At 43.5% G+C, this 19,707-nt stretch overlaps 2 protein-coding genes across 2 annotated transcripts; both read right to left on the bottom strand.

Moving 5' to 3' along the window:
- Window positions 1–6,944: 6,944 nt before the first annotated feature.
- ruvbl2 (RuvB-like AAA ATPase 2) lies at window positions 6,945–12,123 on the bottom strand. Its single transcript, XM_083689887.1, has 14 exons — window positions 12,092–12,123; window positions 11,479–11,533; window positions 11,098–11,153; window positions 10,853–10,994; window positions 10,557–10,686; window positions 10,375–10,441; window positions 9,672–9,778; window positions 9,442–9,535; window positions 9,006–9,224; window positions 8,601–8,719; window positions 8,370–8,489; window positions 7,893–8,022; window positions 7,473–7,587; window positions 6,945–7,169 (listed from the first exon to the last, which is right to left on the bottom strand). The coding sequence occupies exons 1-14, from the start codon at window positions 12,101–12,103 to the stop codon at window positions 7,144–7,146; spliced, it is 1,392 nt and encodes a 463-aa protein (XP_083546013.1). The 5' UTR covers window positions 12,104–12,123; the 3' UTR covers window positions 6,945–7,143.
- Window positions 12,124–13,520: 1,397 nt separating this feature from the next.
- Window positions 13,521–18,754, bottom strand: ftr83 (finTRIM family, member 83). The gene is made up of 7 exons (XM_083685595.1): window positions 18,114–18,754; window positions 17,384–17,479; window positions 16,639–16,872; window positions 16,308–16,467; window positions 16,078–16,134; window positions 15,357–15,422; window positions 13,521–14,380 (listed from the first exon to the last, which is right to left on the bottom strand). Exons 1-7 carry the CDS (start codon window positions 18,687–18,689, stop codon window positions 13,854–13,856), a joined length of 1,716 nt encoding a protein of 571 aa, XP_083541721.1. The 5' UTR covers window positions 18,690–18,754; the 3' UTR covers window positions 13,521–13,853.
- Between the last annotated feature and the right edge of the window lie 953 nt (window positions 18,755–19,707).

Raw genomic sequence — 19,707 nt, 5'->3', positions numbered from 1 at the left:
GATCCTCAACATCAGACTTGGAGGAAGACAGCCCAGAGTGTTCCATCTGAGACAGTGATGAGGTCTCAATGCAAATGTAATCAAGCTTTAACAAGATTTCCATGCTTGATAACTAGAACCTGATGTCAATTGACACAGTAGAGTAATGGTATGAGCAATGTTTCAGTTATATGCTACAATGGATTTCGTGCCATGGGTGAAAATATCATCAATATATAAAAAGATGTCATGATTTTTTTTAGTTTTCTCACTTGACTTCAACAATTGAATGCTGTTGGTATATTGGTATGTTTCGCTCTGAAGATTAAATTTTTAGCTCAACTGCCCTTGAGCATTAATGTAGTGTATAAACTGAATCAAGAAAGCCTCCCTGGGCTGAAGAGCATTGCACACATTAGCCTAGAGTTGTGGACCTGGATGTTAATCTCAGTAATGAGCAGGGCTCTTCCAATGGGGGGGATGTGTGTTCACGAGCCAGTGGGCCTTTCTTCTGCCTCCATTCACTCCCTGAGCCCACTTCATTCATAACCCCGGCGTCCTCGTCTGACTCCTCCAGACCTGCACTCCGCAAGTTATTCGCCTGGAGGACATGTGTGTGTGGGACACATGAGCACAGATGCTACCGTGCAGACATGGCTCACCAACACGCACACACTAACAGCTTAGGATCCCCCCCCACACACACACACACACATTAACACACACACAGTAATTCACAGATGCAGAATTCTAATTCACAGAAGCGCCAGCAGGCTATGAAGCAACTCAACATCACATTAGATGCTCCCAACCCCCCAATCACAGCTATGGTTATGACTGTCTCTGTCACACCTTCCACTTCCACCTAGTCTGTGCCAGTTCCTCCCGCTCTCCTGTCTGTCTTTGTCTGTTTGTGTTGTGTGTGTGTGGGCTTGGCTAAGCTCCGGTTCCCTGTCACTCATCATCTCCACCGCTCGTTCTGCTCACCTGTTGGTCATCTGCTCATCACCTCGCTGTATTCAAACCCCGGCTTCCCATCCACTCGTCGCCAGATCCTTGTTTGTTAGTTCCAAGTTAGTCTCGTTCTCGGTCGCTTAATCTCGTATTAATTCTGAAGTCCTAGTGTCTTTGTTCTCAGTCTGATCATTATCTCTTTATGCTCTAGGACCTTGACCTATCCACCTGCCTGACCGCCTGTCAGTCTGCCTACCCACACTACCCGCCTGCCCTGCTTGCCTAGTCTACCTGCCCTGCCTGCCCAACCTGCCCCACGTGCCCCGCCTGCCCTGTCTGTCTGCCTGCCCTACCCCGTTTGCCATTCCACCCTGCTTTTCCCGTTCCCTGTTATTCCTTCATTGAATACCCTATTATTTTACATGTGTGTCCTGACTCCGTGCCTGTGTTCATTAGCTCTGACCGTAACAGTCTGTGGCATTGTATTTGTTTATTGTGTAACATTTCTGTATTCTATTAATAAAACAGACAGTGTTCTCATCGAGACAAAGTCTCTGGGGGGCTGGGGGGCTGGGGGGCTAGGCATAATTTTGTCAGCACTTTTAGTCACTAAACATATGCACAAATGGAGCCAATACATTTGTATTCAAATGATTCAGGAATTGCTAAGTGCGGAGAGTGAATATGAGTGCTGTATGTGACCCAGAGTCCATTCCTGCCACCTGCCATTCTCATCATGTCTTTTTCTAGTGCTCATCATTCATAGTGTCTCCCATCCAGACTACCACTGTAAGTCACTCTGACAAGGCCTCTCAGTCAAATGGGGCTCAATAGACAGATATGTCTGCACACATCACATTAACAGCTAAAGAAATACCCTCATTCTTTCCTAGGCCAAGAAATTCTCTGAGAAATTACTTCCCCCTTTTGGAAATAAAACACAGCTCTTGTGTGTCTCATACTCTTAGGCTCTGCTGAGCTGTGGCAGACTCATAATTAGGCTGAATGGAGTTTACTCACCTGGAATACATCGTTCTCCTCACAGGCAACCTAGTGTCAGTGACTACTGTACTGGATGTCTGAGACAGACTAAAAGGTGAGATTGTGTTTCTGTTTTGTCATGCTCAGTTCATTTCAGCCCCTGTAGTCAACTCATCATTGGTATAAGAACAGAAAGCTGATACTTGAAGTAAGTCTGAAAATCAGTTTCCTCTGAGGCCTGAGCACAGAGCAGAGCAGGCACTGTTCTTGACATGCAAAGGATCACACTTGTGCCATCAAAGGAGATCTCTGTCTCTCTCTTTCTCTCTCTCTCTCTCTCTCTCTCTCTCTCTCTCTCTCTCTCTCTGGATAACGCACACATAAACACAGTCATGTGCACAGAGACACAGACCAAGCATTGACAGCATCGCTCTTTGCCAAAGGGCCCACTCCTCCCTGATTACATAAGGCATTAGTAATTGTTTTTCTAAGCTTGTAGGGGGCTATAGATTCTGTATGCACCACATTTAGCGTCTCTACACCCTCTGTCCTCCTATTTCACTCACTCTTTTGACCCCTACGACAAGCGCAAGGAAAAGGGTCGAGAGGAGATTACACAAATAGTGTAACACTTATGGCTGATCTACTATTAAAACAAGTCAAAGTCAGAAATTGGAAGAGAGAGTGCATTTATAATATAAGATGCAAACTGAAACAATTGACACACTTATTGCATATAAAAGTGTAAAAGGTCATCATATCAGATACACGTGCCTATCAGATTTCTTTAATTACACAGAATTAAAAATAGAATATATGAATAAGAGAACAAGAGAATACACTTATAAACAAGTAGGAGACAATGTTGACACAGGTACAGAAAACAATGGAGTAAACAGAAATAGTAACATCCCAACAAACACCACAACCACAACAACAACAACAACAACAATCACAACGTGATGACAATCTTACGGGTGTAGATCGGTTGAACGTCATGTGGTGAGTCATTGTCCATAGATGCAGCGGTGGGACAGATGGCAGTCTGACTGGACCAACGCTGAATGCGGAGCCGGGGGGGGGGGGGATGACTAGTTCTGGGGGTGACTAGTAAAGCAGGGTCCTGAGATCTAAGAGTATGTGTACGCTGGTAGGGGCGGAGCATGTTAGTCATGTATGATGGTGCAAGGTTATGCTGTGATTTGTAGGTTAGTAGCAGTACCTTGTAATCTGTGCAGTATTTAACTGGAAGCCAATGGAGAGATGATAATTGGAGTGAACAGACAGGAGTCATGGCGGCCACATTCTGAACTATGTGTAGATGCATTAAAGAAGTATTAGTGGTACCAGAGAGTAGGGAATTGCAGTGTTCTAGCTTAGAAGTAGATAAATTTTTCTGTGATGTAAGAGGCGTGAATTCATTTTTCTGTGTTTTTGGAAAATAAGGAATTTCTAAGTTTTGCTATATTTTGAAGATGAAAGAATGCAGATCTGGACAATGTCCAATGGCCTGTGACCTGTGTATCAATGTTGTGGAGAGCTCTACAGGCTGTCCCGGCCTCCTTGCATACACAGGCCCAAAACAAACCATTAAAAAGCGCGGAGGCATGTTGGCACTGTTTGACAGGGCGTGGGTCTACTCGAGATGAATCTGACTAGGGGAGAAGCTGCAGGATGTAGGCTGGGGTCAACCTTAGTGGGATCTGTCTCCACTGGCGATACCCAAATCTTGGAACCCAGAATTTAGGCTTAAAGAGATGGGGGGGGGGGGGGGGGGGGGGGGGGGGGCAGTCATGTCTAAAAAAATCAATGGATGTAGAAGAAATAACCGTGAGACAATAGCCACTTCCAGGGACGAGGGATGAATGTTCCCACAACATGACAGTTGTCATGGAAAGATGGGCATCCAAGTCAGTACAACAGGCAAAATGCCACAACTTAATATTATGCTCTTGAGCACTTGTAGCCCATGGGTGACTACGGATAAGAATACACACACTCCCATCACAGACCACCCTCTGCCTCATTCCCCCCTTCCTTGCACAGTGGGGGATCTGTTGGAAGTGCCCCATTGACAGTACCTTGGCTCCCTACAGTGACATCAGGAGAAGACAGAATGTGCTCAAGTATACAGGTGCAGAGAGCCAGGATTAATGAGAGAGTCAATATGAAGACAAGAGGAACAGATTACACCAGAGAGAGTCAGTGGGTTATTTCTCTCTCCTCTCATGCAACTCCCAGTGTTTGAAGCTAATCCTTATCCCTCTCTTCTTTTGATCCAAACCCAGGTGTAAGGACGTCTGAACAGAAGATGGGTGGTGGGGCTTACCAGGGGAAAGAGCCAAACCCTACTTTTCCCATAAGCATGCAATGTCAGAAATATCAGACTCGTCCTAAGATGTTTCCATGGGTTGTGAGTTCAGTAAGGCTGACTGAGGAGCTATCACCAAAGGGTAAAGGAGAGAAAACACACAAATGGCTATAGTCAAACATTTAATTGTGCAAAAAGCTGTTTGCTTTCCCACACTAAAAATAAAGCTCTCGCTTGAGTGACAAAAAAAGAGTCAGCAGTAGCAGCAACACAAATATTTTGGTTGCCACAGTGCCTATCTGCAGCCCACACCTGGGATGTTGCTGCCCGCTGCCATCCTGGGCCAGCCTAAACATAGCAGGTCAACTCTGGACCAGAATCAGTTCTACAAGGGGACCAGGGGAATTTCCCCAGTATGCTTGAGTGGTCTTTTGCTCACTACTTATATGGAACTGCAGGTTTGCCCCCCAGTAGCCCTTCTAGACCTTCAATTGAAATTCCATTCCTTACCCCCATCCTATCAATAACTTTGGCACACCGCAGTGGAATCAGCAGGAGGGATGAGCAGACAGACCCATATATCCTAAATGCTGTTAAACACTTCCAAGACATATGGCCTCATCCCGGGAGGGAGGCAGCAGTCCATGGCAGAGCTCTGAACTGCATCACACATGTCACACACACACACACACACACACACACACACACACACACACACACACACACACACACACACAGACACACACACACACACACACACACACACACACACACACACACCCACACACACACACAGAAATGCATGCTGCAGAGGAACAGATTGCTGGTCCATACTGGATATGCTTTGGTCATCCACCAGCCACCCCACACACACACAAATACTGTGCTTACTGTACAATATTGCATAAGAGAAAAATTAAATGCTAATTAAATTAATGTCAGTCCATCAGATGCATCAGGCCAGTGGGGAGCAGCGGCCCACAGAAGCATTGTGGGAAGGAGGATTTATGGGATGCGGACAGCAGGGTAATCCACGCAAAAATGCCTCCCACAATAACTTAACATTAAATATTCATCTCCACATAGTAGCCACCAGCAATCGGGCAGGCTGGCGCAATGGAGAGCATACAGTTTGTTCTGCTCTCAACACATATGAGGAAGATTGATGATGCCATCCTAATTGGTAGATAAATTACAACACACTTTCTTGATGCAGCTCTAAAAATCTGAGCCATACCTAGCAGATCCTTCAGAAAAGTATTCCGATCATTACCATTAATGTCTGTGCTAAGCCATTAACTCTGGAACGTTAATGGTTGGTTTAGAGTTGCACTCTTATCTCAAAGACACTGGGGAAATCTTATACATACATCCCACATCAACAGTCTCCTTCTCCAGCCAGCCCTCACTGTCTCCCCTCTGTCTGTTTGTCTGCCTGCCTGCCTGCCTGCCTGCCTGTCTCCCCTCTGTCTGCCTGCCTGCCTGCCTGTCTCCCCTCTGCCAGCATATGCCTTCATGTCTGTCTGTCTGCCTGTCCACCTACCTGTCTGTCTGTCTGTCTCCCCTGCCTGTCTGTCTGCAGGCTCCAGGATTATATCCTTTGCCCGATTCCCCTTTCTGTTAAAGCAGTCTAGGTCTTTGTTCCCCTTGGGTATTTTTTAACACACTGGCACCCTATTAATACAACAGTGAGCATTCATGCAGACAGTAAGAGACGTCCCCTTTTTCTGCCTAGACACAGACAGGTTTCTGTTTTTAGACCCCACAGGCACCCTTGTGTCCATCCACCCATAACCTGGAGACTTAGAGGTGGTCAGTGGGAGAGCACAGGTCAAATCCTCCTTGCACCCTCTAAAATCAGATACATATTTTACAACCTGTCCTACCCAGACTGGATTGCATGAAACCATATCATTCTGGTATGAGTTCTCATTGAGAATGAACATGACATTCCCAGTAGGATGCTTCCTCTTCTCTTAGCACATTATGATTTTCTCCAATATCACAGTAGACTGTAATCTCTTAATAACACATAAACTAGATCTAATTGCATGGTTGTCTGGCATCCATTAGCAGGATAGTGTAATTAATCACATAAATGCTGGCTCATGAATAAAAGATTGAGAAGTGTTCAATTAACAAAGAACCTGCATTGTTGCCTTTCAAGCAGACATGAAAAGATGAGACACGGTCCTCAACTGCCATCTAGTGGTACTTCCACAACAGTGTTATACAGGGCATGAAGACAAAAAAACGTTCTGGTAATAATTTTATTTCATCATTAAAAGAGTAGCACACCACATCTGAATGTGATATTACAAATGAGTACCCCCATTAGAATAATTTATTATGGAGATATTCCAGTGGAGGTAGTACAGAGCACTTCAGGTAATTCACAAGGCTTTCATTGAGCTTGAGCTCTTATGGGTCACTTTGTGTAAATGGCTAAATGCACATCTTATAGCTCCCATGCACTAAATCCAAAACTTGAAAACGTGAAAAAAAAAAAAAAAAAAAAAGGAAATAAGAACCTATTTTAAGAACATTTAAGCCTATTGAATTAAGTGATCTAATTAATGTAATACTTGCTAGAAGTCCAAATCAGCAGAAAACACTTCAACTTCTTATGCTTTAACTATCTTTGTGATACAAACAGAACTGGAAAAAAAACAGCTAATGTAACAATCAGAAGTCAATGAGAACAACAATATGACAGTGCTGATGTAATCAAAAAGTCAGTTTAATGTACATAAACACAAAAAAATAACAAACCGCAAACATGCAGACAGGATGTCAACACAGCATGAAAGGAATGGATGTTTTAGCCAGAAGGCCTCAATGGAGAACATCAACGGGTGGCAAAACCATAAGAACTTCAGAAGAGAACAGGCTGCAGAAATGCTCTGCAGTCAGCTTCATTACGAGGTGTCCATTTGAGGTCCTTCTGAAAGGCATGAAGAGATAAGTCAGTTTTCTCCATTCCATCTGCCGTTATAGTGCATCATTTCATAGATAGATTTAGCACGTTATATGACAAATGTTTACTGTGTTACTTTTATTCCCAATTCAAGTCAATTCCAAATAATAGTTGCACTAGGAGACAAGTAAAGTTATTTTAATTGAGGCTAATTTGGGCTCACAAACTACAGGCAATTTATTCCTCTCATTTGAATCTTGGACACGTTCGTCCTGCTCTGGCTGTGGAATGCCAGAAGACTGTGGAATGTCTCGGGAACAAGAGACTCACGTGTTTCGTTGAAGAGGAAGGAATCCTGGTACTCCTTCATATACTGTGAGGATCTGGCCTCATCCAGGAAGAGAGAGTACACCCTCTTTATGTCCTCCACCTGCACCTCTGTGCCCTGGGAAAGACAAAACATCTCAAACAATGGACTAGAAAGCAGGAACTCCCAAACAAAAACATAGGAGACGTCCACAGAGGTAATAGTGAAGACCCAGTGCCTGACTTATGTATCTTCTGGGTATTGTCATTTACCATTTTATCATTTACCCTGGGCGACCAGATAAACAAAATATGGCAAATCAATGATGTGGATGAAATAAGTGAAAAAGAAATACAAGCACTGCAGCCCTTGAGTATCATATACTGTACTCTGTCGTCATTGAATCAATAAACAATAACAATAATAAAAATGTCTCGGCTCACCCTGCGTTTGCGACACACCAGGCCTGCGGTGCTGATGAGCTGGATGGCGTAGCGCAGCGACGTCTCCTGGCCGATGCGGGTCAGAACAGTGTGAGCCTCCTCGCTGAGCTCCACATCCTCCTCCTCACACCTACACAAGCACACACGTCACAGAGCTTTACAACACTGAGAAACAGAGGGGATTCTAGTACCATGTGATCTGGAGAGGAGGGGGACTGAGCTCAGTGGTTGAGCGAACACACCAGTTGGTTAACACTTAACACATTTTCTTTTGCAATTGTGCAGCGTCAACAAAAACGGAGACAATAGGCTTAATTTGAAAAGGTGTTATTCCAACCAGTGTGAGACAAAGCACAGCTCTCCTTCATTACATTGTGCAGACTACTTCAAAAGACGGTACCCAGATTAATTAGCCATATAGCTTGCTAGCAATGGTTAAACAGTACAGCTTATTAGGCCAGGCAAACATTCTCTCACCGGATCTTGAGGATCTGCCGGGTCTCTTTCTCTGTGTAGGGGGAGGTGGCGATGATGAGCAGGCGGTCCAGAAGGTCTATAGGGATGCCATGAGGACTCTGGTAGTTTGTACCCCGGATGCTGAGAGAGCAGAGGGGGAGAGAGGGTGAGAATCATGCCATACATACAATAAGGCAAAGCAATGGAGACACAAGTTCTCAGAGAAGTGAAGGAAGCAGAGGGAGACAGTACCGGGTGATTCCTCGGTTGGTAGCCATGATGAGTACAGGTGAGAGGTCACTCTCCAGGGCTCGGTTTAGGAAGGAGAAGCATTCCATGTCCAGCATGTGCACCTCATCAATGAAGAGCACCTAGAATCACAAACAGACCCCACTCAACTCCTCATTCACACCAAATGCTGGAATCACATCACCCCTGTTTTCCATGGCCTTCACTGGCTCCCTGTCAACCCCCCCCCCCCAACCACCCACCACCACCACTCTCTAGAATAGTGTTTATTTTTTTGGGTTTTTTAAATCTAATGAATTTACAAATGAACATCATATGACTGTAGGCCAAGTCAGAAACACAAACTCGCTTACACAAATATACACTCACACACAAACAAAAGACACGCTGTGTTCTCAAATCACTCACCCCTGGGATAATCTCAGCCTTGCCTTCTTCCCTCCACTCAGACACTTTGGCGTTGATCTGCTCCCGGACCTCTGACTTGATCTCTCCAGTGTCACCAGAGAAGAGGGCCAGGAAGCCCTGTGTGCGGCTGTTGATGACATCTATCTCATGGAGGGAGACTGTGTGGACCACTTCCTTCCTCTTCTGCAGCTCCCCCTCTGGACACTGGACAAACTGGGTCTGGAGAAACACAAGAGGAGGCAAGGGATGTTGACTTGTTCTGGCACAGGTTTCTATAGAGATATAAAATGACCCCAAATTAAAATGCATCATGTCATAAAATCACTTAAAATGCTAATTTACTCAGACAAGAGTTATGGTAGCAATGACAATGATATATAATGGACTGTATTTATATTATGCAGTTCTAGCACCACAGCAACATCTGTGCGTGTACCTGTGCTCCCATGGCATCATAGTCTCTGGCTCTGGTGAAGGAGCGGCCCAACTTGCTGATCTTCCCTGTGGCTTTATCAATGGTGATCACATCTCTGAGAAAGACAAGACACACAGAGCAGACCAGGTCAAGGATTTGAACTGACTGTTCTGAATGACTAGAATCCACTGTCTGACAATGACACAGAAATCATAGGAATCTTACAGATGGTGTAACCTAGGTTAACTCACCCAGCCTGAACACGCTCTTTACTAAGGCTCTCAATCATCTTACTCCCCAGGTCGTAGATGGTTTCCATCTCAGTGGTCTTCAAAGTCAGTTTGCCCACCTTGGCACCCTATCAATAAAGACAGAGAGGTCAGTTTAGATAGATTAGATACAACTTAATTGTCCATCCAGGGATCACCAGCCACATAAAAAACCGTCAGTCACCATACACAACAGACATTACACATTTAAGAAACTAAATCCATCACTGCCCATATAATCATAATGACGGACTAGAAGATGCATTAACTGACAAAACTCTTTATTAGTCCACTGAAGAAATCTAGGCCTCTATGACTCACCATTACTGTGTGATGTATTGAGCCACAGATGAGCGTTGAAGTTTTAATAACAATCTTTTATCAAACTTATGAGTCCGCCAAAATATCCCAGCCCAGAAGTCTTGTTATTGGCTTCCCAAAATGAATCTACTCTCACTGTGATAAGTATCTGTAATATGTCTGCTGCTACTAAATGAAATACTAATACGTATCTGAGAATAAATGTCCTCTCTTATCATCATCAATCAATCTGTGCAAAGAGTTTATGGCGCGCTTGCTTATTAGAAAACATTCACAGTCACAGGTTCAAATTCAATTGACATACCATTACATCACTGAGATATACACCATATGGGTGTGATTAAGAAGACAGAGACAAACTCACTGTTCCAGTTGCTGGTCTATCGATCTGAATCTCCACCACCTCTCCTTCAATGATCTCAGTCTCCTCTCTGCAGACACATAACATGAATATCAGTTTAATTGATAGCGCGCGCGCACACACACACACACACACACACACACACACACACACACACACACAACTGTGAATATGAACACACTCACTTAATCCTCACTCCCATGGCTTTTCTGAAAGCCTGGCTAAGGGCCTCCGTCTTGCTCATCTCCAGAGAGAAGATTTCACTCCCTGCAAGTGCTGTGAAGGGTGTGTCAGGGCCAAGGGACTGGGCAATACCTGGGCAGATCATTAAGATTATCAGCGGATGCATTCAAACTCATCTTTTACTTTAAGCCAGTAAATCAGAGGGGAAACATCTTTACATCAAATGTAATCACAAGTAATTGCCAGACAGTGTGATCACAGAAAAAACATTATGGAAAGACTGTAATCTAGGCCATACCCATAGCAATTGCAGTTTTTCCTGTGCCAGGTTGGCCAGCGATCAGTACAGCCCTGCCTGCGATGTGGCCATCTTTGATCATCTCCAGAATGAGTCCAGCTGCTCGTCGGGATGCCAGCTGGCCAACCATTCCCTGGGACACCTGAGAGAGAGAGGAGAGAGTGTCTAAGTGATGAGCAGCTCAGGTGAGTCCAGGGTCTGTGTGGGAGGGTTGTCACAGTTTGAGTGAGACAGGATTAGTTTACCTGCCGAGGTTCCAAGGCATCATCCAAACCTAGGCCACGGATGTGAGAATGTGCACCTGCAGGGAAAATACAAAATTAAACATGTAGGAACGGTCGGTCAGAACTGAACATATTTTAAGAGATCAGAGGCTTATTAGTCATGCGCTAGTTACACTCATTTCAGTTGAGGACTTCAAGAAGCCCCATTCACAAAGAGTTACCTAGGAATTTAGTGGGTTCAAGATCAGTTGGGTTCTGCATTGTACCCATTCACACCAACAGTTATACCCAGCAATTGATGTGGTCGGTAGCATTCACACTGAACCCTCCCCACCAATAACCCACTCAATTCCTAGGAACACTCTTTGGTGTGAATGGGGCTTCATACCCTGTGGCCCTTACCAATTCTCTCAATCCTTGTAATGTCACGGACCTCTGGAACCTTTGTAGTCGCCATCTGTTTTTATGGAGATAAAACAGTGTTAGCTAGCGTTCTTGAAGCAATAATGTGGCAGAGAATTTGCAGTAATTGCAAACTTGACGGTTGTACAACACACGTTTCAACTACTCAAAGGAAGCCTAATAGTCGCTTGGTTGTCATAGTGACACTGACACTTACATGTAGTCACAACAATGAATGTTTAGTTAGCTAGCTAGCCAAGCTAGTCTTTCAAAACACAATAGTCCGCATTAGATATATTCATGAAATCAGTTCATCTTCGCTTCCAATTAGTTTGATAAAAAACGTTAACAAATAACAACAGGCAAGGTGCAATAATGTTCATGCTGTGGTTAGCTAGCAAGTGCTAGCACATGTTGTTGGCTAGATAGCTATCAAGCTAGTTTCATCCATCGGCTTTATGATATGTTCTACGCAGGATCTGTATAACAAATGAAGTCTATGCGATTCGTGTAATCAAATTGGTATTGATAAAACCATATATTTGCCAGTGTAGCGAAATGGAGGATTAAGACATGTATAATCTCATAAGTATGCGGCATAATTCCGACTCACCTGTGCTGCCATGTTTGCAAAAATGCGGCGCTTGTTGCTGAGTGCTCTGTACAAAGACGTCCGATGTGATGCATAATCGGTGCGAAGCGTTCCCAAAGGCTTCAAAGGCGCTATCAGGTCCGACTTTACAGGTGTGGTGGTGGATATAACTTTTATATGTGGATTTGAGGGACAATAAAACATAGTAAATAAAGCTGCTGTCCATAACTATAACATGTTGCTATATTTAGAACATTTTAAAAAGGCCTTTTAGTAAAGAAAGAGAGAAATCACAAGAACCATGTCAGAGAGAGGGCATATATAGACAAAAGATGGCAGTTATTTCAGAATAGTTTATTTGATCATCTGGTACAATAAACATGCACACATCATTTGATTTGCACTTATTTATCAATGCTAATTCAGTGAAAGATTATGAGAAGGGGCTAGAGAGAGAGAGAGAGACAGACAGACAGACAGACAGACAGACAGACAGACAGACAGACAGACAGACAGACAGACAGACAGACAGACAGACAGAGACAGAATCTATTTAACCAATTTTAGGCCTTCCATGTAACCTGAAGGGACTCCATGTAACCAATAGGACTCCATGTAACCAATAGGCTTTCGTCTCCCATTGAGAGTCCATGCATAATAGCTATCTGATTGGATTGGGAGTTTGGATAGAGCTAGAGATCTTTCCTACTCTAAGAAGAGGCTTGTAGTATTCAGCATTGAGAATTTACAAGCAGGTCTAGTACGCTTTCATCCATTCCTTTTAGGATTACCAGTTCTATAGGAGTTGTCCAACTTCTAAAGGAAATTATGAAATTGACACTCTCAAACATTCAGTACAAGTTATACACCATCCTCTGTTGTAAAAAGTCAATGAGACACATTCACTGTGGAATTTCAATAATAGACCAGAGCTTTGCTATTCTTCCATTCAGTGGAGGTAAAAAGAGAAAATATGTTAAAATATGAGTGGATTCCCCTCTAATAATGGAAAAAAATGACAATTCGCTTATATTTTCATGTTGATATTACATACAGCTTCTGTGTAACTTTAGATCAATATAATAGTGCTAAAATTTGACATGGTTAATTTTGTAGCTTTGAGAACAAAGACAGAGCACTAATCATGTGTCACATCATCAAAAACAATACAATTGAGTAATTCCTACATAAAAAACAAAGCAGAGTCCCCACTTTATAGCGAGAGAGAGAGAGAGAGAGAGAGAGAGAGAGAGAGAGAGAGAGAGAGAGCGCACAAATGAAAGACATGGGGATAATATTTCCCTTCATACCCATTGCTTCATAGAACAGGTGGGGGGAAGGAGGGGAAGAAAAATCTGCATGCTCAAACAGGTTTTGGATAGTGTCAGTAGAGGTCACCCTTACAGTGCTTATCCCATTTCATCAAAACAATACCACTGATCTCAAATACTCTTATTGTAACATGTTTATTGATTTGATACAGACAAGGAAATTATACATTAAAAGTGTCCCTTCTGTATAGATTAATATGAGCTTATGAAATAAACAAATTGGATCATTCCTGATTACATTGTACGATTTGTCCTTACAAATATATACTTACTGAGTATATGGTATATATACACAGTATAGAACATACATTTTCAGTGATAGATAACTTGATACAAATGTTAAAGTAGTAACATAATTGCATATACATTGTATATTACAATGTAAGTTAATGGGATAATATACAATAATTGAATTACAAATGCATGATTATCATATGAAGTATATTATGTATTCACAGTTGGACGATGGTTATGGCTGACTCATACCAGACCCAAAAGCCTGCATAGACAGCCTCACCGAAGGAGGCCTTGAAGCGGTGGATGAGAGACATGGTGTCTCCCACGCTGTATAAGGAGATAGTGCCTGCGGAGTGGTCCAGGAACACCCCGATACGAGAGGAGTAGGGCGCGTTGATCTCTACCTGGTCCTTACTGTGGCGGGCAGAGTAGCTGGAGTCAGAGCAGAAGAGGCTCCAGGATTTGCGGTTGTAGCCGATACGGCAGCCGTCACCGTAGCCCGTCCTCTTGATGCCTTTGTAGGTGACTCCGATAGAGGCCCCCTCTCCGCTCCACTCCACCTCCCAGTAGTAACTGCCTCCAGACAGAGGCTCCTTACAAAGGACCTGTGGCAGGCAGTCGAACCTGGCAGTGCTGTCGTCGTAGGACTGGGGGTCTCTTTTCAGAGTAGCCTTCCGGTTTCCTCTAGACAGGGAGAGCTGTCTGTAGGCTGTGTTTGGGTCCAGTGTGAGCTGACAGGCATCTGAGAGAGGAGAAAGGGTATGTTGTGAGTGCCACTGTCTGTGAATACTATTCCTCCCTATAGACTATAGCAGGGTATGCTTGCTATGGTAGAAATTATGAGGGTTAAATGGGGATGGCTAAGGTCTTGTTAAAATACCAAGATTAGTACAATTACAGTACACCAACAATAACACATATGTCAACAATTGTAGTACCCAAGGGCATCCCCACCTAAAAGGTTGCAGTGGTTCATTGAATGACTACTAAAGCAATGCTGTAGCAGTTATTGAAGTAACCAATGCAACCTTGAGGTTCTTCATGCACAATGTGAGTAATGTGACCCTCCAGGTGTGCACCAGCATGCAGGTGGAGCTCTCAGCTTAGGTAGGCAAACTTCACCTGCTGTGTGCCTCCCCCCCAGTGAGTCAGAACTGGTGGGACACTCGATGACCACCGCGAGATCGAGCAGGCCTGTCATCTAGAATGCTAAGGGTATGAAGAACTGCTTGTGACTTACACAAACACAGCTTCAACTAATGCATTCAAATGATGCATTTTGATCAAAATGTTTCTCTTTTTGCATGCGTACACACCTGGTTTTGACACCTTGATTGGCCTATTTAGGCCAGTTTTTATACAAATGCTGGAGTTACAGTATCCAAACCTACTTCCACTCAGGAGCAGTAAACCGGTAAGTTCATTGCGCATGCTCACATACAAACCTAGTATCTGAGGAATGCAGTAAGACTACTCCCATGGCAGCCTGTTTCCATGTGGGCTAAACGCCAGGTACTGTAGTATTTTAGAACTACTCTGCCTTTGTAGTCCAACAATGTAACTTATGTATCCCACACTCAACATTCAAATATGGTATGAATAAATCATGGCCTATCCAATGACCTCTTAAAAATCTGATTTGACAAAACACATAGTTTTAAGGTATTACAGTGTTCCGTTTGACCATAGATGCACCATTGTGAGAAACACAGACTCACATTTCAGGAACTCCTCCCTGCTCTTGGGCTCCTGGCTTGGTGATTTGATCATTGCAACTTCATCAGCTGCGAAGAAATGGAAATTCAACACAAAACTGAGTACATGACATTGCATGAAGTTTTTGCAAGTGTCATTAGTAATATTGTTCAACAAATAATTTGTCATATGCATTTGAATTGTTCCTATAACATGGGGCTTATTACAAGTGTGCACAGGAATGCAGCTTACCATTGGGCAATTTATTACATGGTTATAACATATTAATTACACAGTATGTGCTTGTCTAAAATGGCATAATGGTTGGCAACCTGAGAGTTATCAACAAATATATACACAGAGCCACTAAGTAACCTCCAGGAGTCTTCTAATAAACTCTGGGTTTCTAATCAATATTGAGCTCAGGCCTTTTTACTAATCAAACAGAATAGTAGAGGGCCACCTCTGTTTTTTCATGCCATACCAAGTTAAAAAGGAAATTATCGTCAGTAAAGGACCCATTTGTGACCCACTCACAAAATGTAATTAACTGCAAATTAATTCAATTCAGTGCAAGCCTTTTTATGTATTATTCTAACAAAGCAACCAGATAAAATGTTGTGGGGATTGGTGAGAGTGTGGTGGGTTGGTATTCTCGTTCCTGGACTAATGCCATTCCAGCATTCCAAATGTTTTCCAAAATGAAATCAGCAGGGAGTTCAACATCCAATGTGATTGACTCACCTTTCATTGTCCGTCTCTTTTTAGCTTCATCCAGTTGGCAGAAAGGCATTTTGTTCACTGAAATGAGGGAATTGTTGCTTGAGTAAACAGGCAACCACTCTGTGATCATTCATTGTAGCTACAAGTTCTAAAAAGACAAGGCCTTGATCTAATCAAAACATGGGTTAGGGTATAAGCTTAATGTACATCTACATCATTCATTATTTGAGGTAACAAGCCCTTTCCCTCACCTGTCTTGGCCACCTTGACCAGCTCCTCATTGCTGAAGTCGTGGAGTTGCTGTTTAATCTCAGAGACAGCCTTTGTCACTGGGCCAAATGTGAAGTAGGGGTTGACTGAGACAGTGGGCAGCTCCTCAGCCTCTGTTTGGGCTATGAGCATGTGGTAGCTCTACAAAAGAGATGAAAGGAGACAGTGAGTGCATGTTTTTTTTCTGTGTGTCACACTGTTTTGCCTAAAAATGTGCCCATGTTAAGGTGAAGGGGGTGTTGTTCAAGGTATGTTCATTTGAAATATGGTTGTTAAAGGGGTAAGGTGGTGTGTAGAGGAAAGCCGAGTCACCTGGATGAAGTGGATGTGATCCTCGGTGCGGGACAACTGGGTGATCTCAGCATCTCTCTTCTTCAGGTCTGCGATCTCGTGGCTCAGGCGCTCCAGGTGGCCCTCAGCATTATTGAGCGCTGCCTTCTTATTGGAGGTGATCAACTTGGTCATCTCCTGCTGCATCCTCTCAATGGAGCGAAGCATGTCCCCAAACAGCTTTTCACACTCCTGCATGGCCCTCTGCGCTGAGCTCTGGAGAAGAAACAACCAACACTCCTGTCAACTTTCTGTAAGCATACGAGCTTCAACACTACACTCAGAAAGACTGAGGTCATGTCCGAATGTTCATACTGTGACCTATTTAGTAGGAGTTTTCAGTATGCAAGATTAGAAAGTTTTGCAGTATGCGAAATGTACCAAATTATTGAGTATATATAAAATGCCAGGATGTCATACTAGATTTGCCTTTCTATGTAGTATGAATTTACTGCACACTATTCAGGAAGCCCTTTCCGATTTCAGTCCCACAATTCAATTACCATGAACAAACAGATGACGGTTTCTCAGTATGAATGAGGTGTAGTATATTAAAATGTGTCATTTACTGAATAGATTTTAGTTAACAGTAGGCAGTATGAGGTTTCGGCCATGGCCTAAGTCATCGTGGAGTGAAGGAATGTTATTGTTATTTATGATTGTCATGTCTCCTGATGGCCAGAGAACATTGGTCTATTTTGGTATTTTGGTCTAATATGAGACAAACCTTGAGTGAATCCACAGCTTGTTTCAGCTCCTCCATCTGCTTCAGCCTCTCATGGATCTTCTCCTGGATCTCAGCCTGTGTGGCACCCAAACGTTGCTATGGAGGAAACAAGTGTTAAGGGATTTGAAACGTGTAAAGTGGCATGTACTGTTCTCCTCATTTCATATGACTATCAAAGCCTAGGGGTGAGTCGGAATCAAAAGATTACAGTATATCAATTTGTTTGGCAGGTTATTTCAATACTGCATCAGTGTCAGAAAATAACCAAATCTAGCAAGTCCATCATGAGTAGCAGTGCATGACAATCAGTATAAAGGAGAGCCATAGATTAGCCCTGTTGCAACACCTCAGCCAACTCCCATTTACAGTCGAGGCTTCATTCATATGGGTGGATCTAACTGATTCCCTGAGGCATTTGTTTTAGGGGCTTGGCTGCTCTTCCAACATTTAACTTCGCAGTCATGTCAAGAGTAAATTTAAAGAGCAAAAGAAACATATGCTTTTAAAAGAGAGGAAACAAAAGCCCAGTAAACAGTAAACTACCAACATTGTTTTCATTGTGTATTAATATATTAGTCTACATCTGTGTTTAGTCTTGCTAATATAATGAGGATGGTGCCAATGAACTATATAAGAGCAGCAAGTGTTTAATGAGTGTTTACTTCAAAAGATCTTTTTTATGTTGTATTACGAGAGAGGAATCTAAAAAAAAGAGAGGGAAAATCTCTACCTGTTCATCTGCCCTCTCCTGCTCAGCGGACACCATGTCGTGACCTTTGTGCTCCTTCACCGTGCACAGCACACAGATGCACATCTGGTCTGTACGGCAGTACAACTCCAGACCCTTCTGATGCTGGGGACAGATCTGCCTGTCCAGGTGGCCTATCTCATCTACCAGCTTGTGCCTCTTGAAGGTGGCCCCCTCAAAGTGGGGCTTCAGATGCGTCTGGCAGTAGGAGGCCAGGCACATCAGGCAGGACTTGACGGCCTTGTGCTTCTTTCCGATGCAGATGTCGCAGCCTACATCCTGGGGGCCAGCGTAGTTGTAGTCTGGGGATGGAGGAGGAGGTGGGAAGGACTCGGAGGTCCGAGGGGTTGAGGAGTGGCGTGAGCCCCCCAGGCGGCGTGGCGTAGGCCTCTTGTTGTAGGTGACCCTGCACTGGGGGCAGTTGTAGGAGCCTGTGTGGTCAGCATGGTCCCAGTAGGTCTTCAGGCAGATGGAGCAGAAGACGTGGCCACATGGGATGGAGACTGGGTCCCTGAGGTCCTCCTTACACAGATGGCAGCTCTCCTGGTCAGACGACATGGGGGCACCCTGATGCTGTATCCTCTATTGTAGAAAATAAGTGAGACTATGGTTGTCTGTCTGTCAGTGCTGAGCCAAAGTGAGCCACAGGGTCTATTGAAGTATGTTATATAGAGAAAACAGGGAGGGCCACCAAACTGGTTGAGCAGAAACTAGTAAAAAGAGGGAGTGGCAAGGTGAGGACAGAGAGAAAATGCCAGCATCAGTCAGGACTGAGAATATGGAAAGTGAGAAGAATGAACGAAATGTATGATCTCAGCATACGGCTTTAAAAACACTTTTTTGAAGGGACCAAGTTGACGTCCAGAACCTCTATTATATATATATTTACTACTATATGTTTAGCAATCTATACATTTTAGTATTTTCTGCTATATATTTAATTTCATGTTAGAAACATGTGTTCTCCAAATGATCTATTATTTGAAATGCTTGGTCATCATGGAAATAAAAAGGGGCAGCAGAAACACAGAAACAGAAAGTAAATTCAAAAGCATCATAAAAGGCAGGAAGGGTGTATCACTGTCATTTAAATCTGCAATCATACAAACCACAGTTTCCTATAGGCCGAGGGAAGACATGTTAGGGGTTTCACAGTGAGAAGAGGTTTCAGAGTGTTCCTGATTGATTGCAGCCAGGCAGCCTCCACAGGGCACGGCCCTAGCTGAAGTCTACATGATGGATGCCCACTCAGGTCCGGGCACACACTGACCTTATTGTAAAGGGAGTCAAAACCTGCCTGTAAATCAAAAAAGGAGGGTATGGACAAGTTCTTGAGGACTTTTCTTTAGAATGACGAATGTCAAAACTATTCCCTCTTCCTCTATACATCCTGTTGACTGGTCACTGTGATTATCAAACCTTTCAAACCTTTCACACCTTTCACCAATTCAACATTTTGCAGATCTGCCAGTTATCTGAGGAGAAGTGTTGTGTAAAACGGGTCTTACCAGGGCTAAAGGTGTGGATCTGTACTAAAATAAGACTTCCTAAGGGTTGGTATTTGATATTGTGAGTT

This window comes from Argentina silus, assembly GCF_951799395.1.
Source record: "Argentina silus genome assembly, chromosome: 2".
Taxonomy (NCBI): Eukaryota; Metazoa; Chordata; class Actinopteri; order Argentiniformes; family Argentinidae; genus Argentina; species Argentina silus.
The sequence above is the reverse complement of the archived record's forward strand: the minus strand, read 5'-3'. Positions and strand labels throughout refer to the sequence as shown.

What these genes read in the sequence shown, in the direction of transcription:
- ruvbl2 (XM_083689887.1), bottom strand. An exon ending in GCCATGGGAGTGAGGATTAA is followed by an intron (nt 10,442 to 10,556) that starts GTGAGTGTGTTC and finishes ATGTGTCTGCAG; the next exon opens with AGAGGAGACTGAGATCATTG. An exon ending in CTTCCTCTTCAACGAAACAC is followed by an intron (nt 7,170 to 7,472) that starts GTGAGTCTCTTG and finishes CATGCCTTTCAG; the next exon opens with AAGGACCTCAAATGGACACC.
- ftr83 (XM_083685595.1), bottom strand. Translation starts at nt 18,689, where the DNA reads ATGTCGTCTGACCAGGAGAGCTGCCATCTGTGTAAGGAGGACCTCAGG. An exon ending in AAGCTGTGGATTCACTCAAG is followed by an intron (nt 16,873 to 17,383) that starts GTTTGTCTCATA and finishes TTTCTTCTCCAG; the next exon opens with AGCTCAGCGCAGAGGGCCAT. An exon ending in ATCACATCCACTTCATCCAG is followed by an intron (nt 16,468 to 16,638) that starts GTGACTCGGCTT and finishes TCTCTTTTGTAG; the next exon opens with AGCTACCACATGCTCATAGC.